Source organism: Rutilus rutilus (assembly GCF_951802725.1).
Source record: "Rutilus rutilus genome assembly, chromosome: 7".
NCBI lineage: Eukaryota > Metazoa > Chordata > Actinopteri > Cypriniformes > Leuciscidae > Rutilus > Rutilus rutilus.
Window position 1 is genome coordinate 27,705,707 of NC_140221.1, and position 6,883 is coordinate 27,712,589.

General features: G+C 33.0%; 1 protein-coding gene across 1 annotated transcript; it reads right to left on the bottom strand.

Annotated features, from left to right (window-relative positions):
* Positions 1-329: 329 nt before the first annotated feature.
* Positions 330-4,933, bottom strand: LOC311294499 (uncharacterized protein). The gene is made up of 4 exons (XM_084415407.1): positions 4,788-4,933; positions 944-1,072; positions 741-805; positions 330-465 (listed from the first exon to the last, which is right to left on the bottom strand). Exons 1-4 carry the CDS (start codon positions 4,870-4,872, stop codon positions 340-342), a joined length of 405 nt encoding a protein of 134 aa, XP_084271533.1. The 5' UTR covers positions 4,873-4,933; the 3' UTR covers positions 330-339.
* Between the last annotated feature and the right edge of the window lie 1,950 nt (positions 4,934-6,883).

Below are 6,883 nucleotides of genomic sequence, written 5' to 3' on the forward strand. Positions count from 1 at the left end.
TTACATTTAGTCATTTAGCAGACATCTTTGTCCAAAGCGATTTACAAATGAGGAATACAGCAAGCGAGTCATCATGAAGAGGCAAAAACAACAATACTATATATATATATATATATATATATATATATATATTTAAGAATATTATATATGTTATATATTTCTTATTTTATCTAATATATATCTAATTTTATCAACATCAATATTTGATCAAAACCAATATTTCAGATATTTATTTGTTAGATAACCATAAAGTTGTGGATAATTTATAGGTCTTGTTTTTTCAATTAAATTTTGGGTTTATGTTGCTATATGTCCAGCTGACTGTACATTATCCTTCACCTAAGTGTGCATTTTTATATCATTGTACACACTGAAGTCCTCGTTTGGTAATCGTTTGCTCTTTGTCCTTTGGTTTCCTCGTTTGGGGATGTTCAGTGATGCATAACAAACGTCTCTATGGACATCCTGTGGAAACATTTTTATTATTATTTTTTAGTGGTAGCCTATTGTTTTTAGTAGTATAATAATTTTGTGATTGTAAAACAACTCTCTTGTGGGTTCAGAATAATGTTTCATTAGTATTAGAACTGGTAGAAGAAAGAAAGAATGATGCCACAATTTTTATTTTATTTTTCAAAATTCAATATTCAACAATTGCAAACTGTTCAAACTGTTTCAGACTCATATCTTAGTACTTTTCTGCATATGGGCTACTGTTTAAACTAAAAAAATTATTTTACCTCTTCTTGGCTCAACTGTCTTTGCATCTCAGAACTGCTTTGATGACCTTCAGACTCCTTCAGCACTGTAAATTACACAGTCAAAGGTCTTATCTCTTATATGATTTTTTTTTTTTTTTTTTTTTTTTTGATTCCGTTAAACATAGAACTACTTGATGGTACAGCTATTAAGTCTAAAGCATAAAATACTGTTCTGATCTCACCTGTCTTGTGGCAGCAGCTGTAGCCACAGACAAAAGCCAAAATCGCAGAGAGAAGAGAACATGCGGGACACACTGTTTGAAGTATCATCCAGCACTGCCAGCAGTCAAAGACAGGCTCAGAGGGGCTTTCTGAGGAGAAGATTGATGAATAACTGATGAATGAAGAAGATTGATGAATTAATTGATGACCATAACCTTAAAGGTTAATGAATTAGCTTAATATTACAGTTTTTCTCAATTGCTTAAACACATTTCTTGAAACTATGCCTCGTATTCTCAAAACAGTAAACACAAATCCATAACGTCTCACCCAATTCCCCAAACATTTTCAGGTCAAAATGAAGCTCTACACTTAAAACAATTCACTCTTGCTGAAAAACCAAACTCTGCCCACAGACACAAGCCCTCAAAATCACACACACTACAACATACTGTAGTCTAACACACTGCTGCAATAAATTCAAAACAACATTTCCAAAACTGGTAAGTTATGTTGCTTGTGGTTCCCCCCCTTACAAACCTTTTTCACATAATGAACACAAAATACACAACCAATGGGTACATTGGCACATATTTATATTTATTCATGTACTACACAGTACAACACACACACACACACACACACACACACACAAAAAAACTCCTTTTACGTTTTACTCCTGTTTACTTTTTTTTTTACTCTCTCCTCAAATTTTTTTTATAATATTTACTTAAGATGTGTGTGACCATCATATGACAGTAAAAGAGCACACAAAAACCTTATTCTAATATGGAATTGTATTGGAATGGTAAAGAGTGTTGGTACGTGACAGGAGGGCCTCCACTCAAGGATAAAATATGATGAACAAGTCTAAGAACGTTCCACATATGGTTGAAATACCATCATTTGCCTAGAAAGATAACATTCTGGGAGTCAAGACTACAAAAGATGAAGGATGAAGCGGTGAAGCGGCTCAAATTTGGCCTTACTCGTAGGCCAGCCTCCCTCATAGTCATACCATTGATAAAGACATGGGCAACTAGAGTGGCTTAAATTTCATCTGAGACTGCTTGTCTTCTTTCCCTTGCCCTTCCTCCTCCTCCTTCTTATCCCTCCTCGATCTCTTCCTTCATGTCTTTCTGGATCCATTGTTCCAAAATTCAATAAACTGATTTGGGCCCTTTTATCTATCTATTGAAGGATCTGATTGATGTGTGATAAATTTTGACTCTTAGTGTTTCCACCTGTGTAATTATGTGCTAACTGAGCTGACGCTGTGCTGACTTGAGTGAACAATATTGAATGCTAGTGCTTTCTAAATGACAGCATGGTCTAGGCAATGAGAAATGAAGGGTTTTTCGTATAAATTGTCCTCTGTTCAGTTCACTCTTTATGTTGGATGTGCTATTCACCCTGTTTCGTTGCATTTTTCTCTAAATTAAAATCTTTCTTTTTTTGGGTAGTTTATTAAAGTACTTCTGCTATTTGATCCATCACGCTTTCCTTCATCTTCTTTGTGAACGTGAACATTACACTATACAGTTACATTTATATGTGACCCTGGATCACAAAACCAGTCACAAGTCACACGGGTATATTTGTGGCAATAGCCAACAATACATTGTGGGTCAAAATTATTGATTTTTCTTTTATGCCAAAAATCATTAGGATATTAAGTAAAGATCATGTTCCATGAAGATATTTTGTAAATTTCCTACTCTAAATATATAAAACATTTATTTTTGTGAGTGAATGCAGCACAATCGCAAACATAAATGGACAACTTTAAAGGCGATTTTCTCAATGTTTCGATTTTTTGCACCCTCAGATTCTAGATTTTCAAATAGTTGTATCTCAGCCAAATATTGTCCTAATAAACCATACATCAATGGAAAGCTTATCTATTCAGCTTTCAGATGATGTATAAATCTCAATAAAAAAAAAAAAAAAAGACCCTTGTGACTGGTTGTGTGGTCCAGAGTCACATAATAGTGTTTACACTCTCAGTGGCGAGGGGTTGCTGTCACACAGTCACAAAACTCTACTTGCCGTATAGCTTTTCTTCTTTTTTTTTGCCATTTCAGAACAGCACTTTGTTTTCTGTCAAAACTACATTTGAAGCAGCTATGACCATTTATTTGAAAGCAATCTATTTAGGTTCCCCATTCTAATGAATACTTTTTTGACCGACTAAAATAATTTAAGAGCACATAAACCAAGTGGCTCTTTGTAGATCTATACACCTACTTGGTAATGAATACATGTATAATTTTGTATAAAAGTTCTGATATGATTTATCTTTGTTTTATTTATTACATCACAAGAAACAGCTGTTTTATGTATAGGTTTTATATCACTGTATAGATTCACATTAGATATATATAATTAATTATATTCAGTTTTATTCTAATCTGTTCTATTCTATTCCTCATTAAAAGAGCTTCAATGTAAACGTTAGCTTTCATCAGCTCTAAACACATTGTCAAAATGTCACATCATTTTTTAGGTCTTGTTAACACACGTACATTTTTTTTTAAATTATTATTTTAAAGATAGTTCGACCTAAATGCTGCTTGAATGAAAGATTCAACTTGTATATCACTATTTCTTTTTCAATATGTGGAACTTGCATGGAAGAAGAAAAAATCACTTGGTCCAGCTGAACATTAAGTGTCTTTTATGTACTAACATTTAAATGAATCATTTGATACAAAGCACTTATTGTGTACATGTTTTGTACCTGCATGTAATTACAGCTGTAAATAATTTCTGTAATTACATCTATAATTACACTGTTGACCCTTCATTTACACATTACACCAAGCCATATCACCAAATCTGTCCCACCTTGACATTACCCATATCCCACCTCAATAGCAGAAAACGTGTTTTGTACATTATACAAGTACATATAATGCCTATAACAACTATTATTATTTTATATTATTTTTGATGCAGTAGTAGTAAAAGACCTAATATAAAGTGTGACCAAATGGACTCAAATTAAATGTAAGGTATAGGGGTGAGTGGGGCACAACCTAACGCGGGGCTAGTAGTAACACACATGGTTTACAACTTTCCACACATGCTAGCATGACGAAACTTAGTGTATTTACTAGTTGCCATATCAACACCATTTTTTCTTTATACATAAAGAAAAAAATTGCGCAAAAAAAAAACTCTTTTTAAAACTCATTTATTTAACCATAGCAAAAGTAAATTTCTTACTTAAGTAAATTTTTCATCTCTGTTTTTTGTATTTATTTAAAATTAGACAAATCTGATATTATATTAATCTCCAATCTCTTATTTAACAGTTGTTCTTTAATGCTGATCTAACCAGCAGAAGACCCAGTTTCGCAAGCGGGGAAGATTGTAACACTGCGTTACATTGTGCCCTATTAAAACTATATATTCTATTCTATACTTTTATGAATTCTATTGAGAAACCATGAGAAAAGGTGAATAAAGACTGAGAGGCAATGTTCAGAAATTATTCATTATTATTATGTTTTGAACTATGCTGTATAGTTGTGTTTTGCAGTCTGTTTGTTGACATCCACATTTTACAGTTCATGCATTCTCTGGAAATCGACTCAGGCTCTACTGTTTGAGCTAGAGGAATGCTGAGCTACATATCTCAGAAATGCAAGAGATGGAAATGATAAAACCCACTTAAAAAAGTAATTATAAAGAAATCAAATATTTTCAGGCATTTTAAACTTCTCTAATTTTTACCTCAAGTTTTTTTAGAACTATACTCCTTCTTTTAGTAGGCTATATTTAATTTTTTGCTTTAGTAATTATTCAGTGTTTAATTTTTTTTTTTTTTTTACATAATGTTTGCATTGGAAACAAGCTTACCAGTAGAACCGTAAGTGAGATTTATGACAGTATCCGGAGCGTGGTACCAATCTTTCTCTGCCATTTTTCCTTCCTCTTCAATCATCTTGGTCTCTACGTTTGAGCAATAGTAGAGACCAAAGTCTGCTTCAGTTATGTTCTCGATCACTAAGTCATAGGATTTTGAAGTACTGTTCCAGGACAGAGAGAATCGAGGAATGGGTTCTAAAATGCTCTTGTATGCAGAGATGGTCAGAGGTTGTTGGATTTGTGGAGACCAGATCTTGACCCATTGAATTTCCTGTCCTGTGATGAACTCACAGTCACAGTGTAGAGTTGCATTATCTCCAGGCCTGACCACCACCTCCACCAGCTTTCCAGAGACCTTCCAATAAATGCAACTCAGTGCAACTACAGCATACATCCGAACAGAAATGATGGGTTACATAAATAATGCACAGTCCTTAAATTGAGTGATTAAGAAATGCACATCCACATCCACATTTATGCTAAACATTATATGTATATATTATACATTACAAACATGAAATTTGAGGAGAAATCACTTACTAAGTGCAGCGATAGAGAGCTTCATGTTGGCCACATCTGAATGTTTGGTGGTGCTTGAGGGTGAGGAGTGTGTAACTGCCAATGTGATTTCCGCCCCCATTGATTTCTGCACAGATAAGTCTTTTATACTGTACATTTATTCTTAATTGCATGAAGGCTTTTTGCTTGTTTAATGTAGCTATTTTTAAATTGCATTTGTTTAAATATTTATTCCTAATATTCTGTCACCCACAAACATATACAATATGAGAAATGTTTCAATGTTTAAATGAAAAACAATGCTATTTTTAGATAACCATTAAATTGTTCTCAACACCCACCAGATTTTACTTTTATTTTCCACCATAAGGGCTTATAAAGAGTCATCATACATTTCTGATTGTACTTAAAATTTAGACCAGTGAAGACTGCATAAAGTTATTTCTTTTTCCCCCCCTTTTGCCTTAGTTTATACAGAATAAATGTTGTGAAAAGAATTACAGTCATAAGACAAAACTAAGACAACATTCTACCCCCATGTGTTTTAATTTATAAATATGAAGCTGTAGACTTGGTTGGTTTGAAGATGGAGGAAGTTCGAGGGTGGAATTGGGTCAGTGGTTTGTCAGATACACAGATACATTTTCCATGTTTCTGTCTGACGCACACAAAAAAAAAACCTGATTGCTGATTTTTTTTTTAAATGATCAAATAAAACGCATCAGCAATTTAAAGGATTTTTTTTTCTTTACTTTCAAAGTAAAGCATTTTATTTTATTCCATGAGTTCTACCTAAAGTTTCAAAGAGTGTATTACCATCATCAAAAGGCTGTTCTGGAATTATATATAGCTGAAATAAGTAGTAAGGTTTAACTGGCATAGTAAGGCTGCATTTTTCCTCAGTTGATGGACTTTTAAAAGTATCCATGTGTATTGAAATAAATAACAATTTAAATCACAAATATTAGTATTTATATTATCCCATTTGTTGTTTTACAAGTTTTGTAAAAAAAAAAAAAATTTATTTTATTTCCCCCTCTGCTAAATATGCTGATTAAACTACTTTTTTTGCTATTAAGTTAACAGTTGAACAATTCATTGGCACTGTTTGTGAGTAAGTAATGTAACTACATCGGTGCTCTCTGCCAATGAAAACCCATATTTTCAAAACCATACACTGTTCAAAACACAACATATTGCGACATCTAGAGGTTGTTGAAGATTCTGTATCCGTATGACTTGTAATCACCCACTGTTATGGTGTTTAAATACAAAACAAGGAGACATAACAATCATTAACGCTTAGCGTAGGAAGTTTGCTGTGTCTGTCAGGTCCACGGGGTTAGCATTGCCTTCTCATTTGCCCTTTTCAACAACCTCAGGGGATAATAAATAATACACAAAAAGTTAATTAACAAACCACTAAAATGAATTACATATCTGTAAATGAAATTTTGTAAACATACAATTGACTGTTTTAATTTGAATAAACAATCGAACAAGCCATAGTGACATTAATTGTAGTACAAAACAAACTACAAACAGTCAGAAGCAGCACTTAAGTTTAT

Excerpts from the sequence above, each read along its gene's own strand:
- LOC311294499 (XM_084415407.1), bottom strand. The coding sequence starts at position 4,872 with ATGATTGAAGAGGAAGGAAAAATGGCAGAGAAAGATTGGTACCACGCT. Across the intron at positions 806-943 it reads CAGCTGCTGCCACAAGACAG|TGCTGAAGGAGTCTGAAGGT; the intron begins GTGAGATCAGAA and ends TGTAATTTACAG. Across the intron at positions 466-740 it reads GACAGTTGAGCCAAGAAGAG|GATGTCCATAGAGACGTTTG; the intron begins GTAAAATAATTT and ends ATGTTTCCACAG.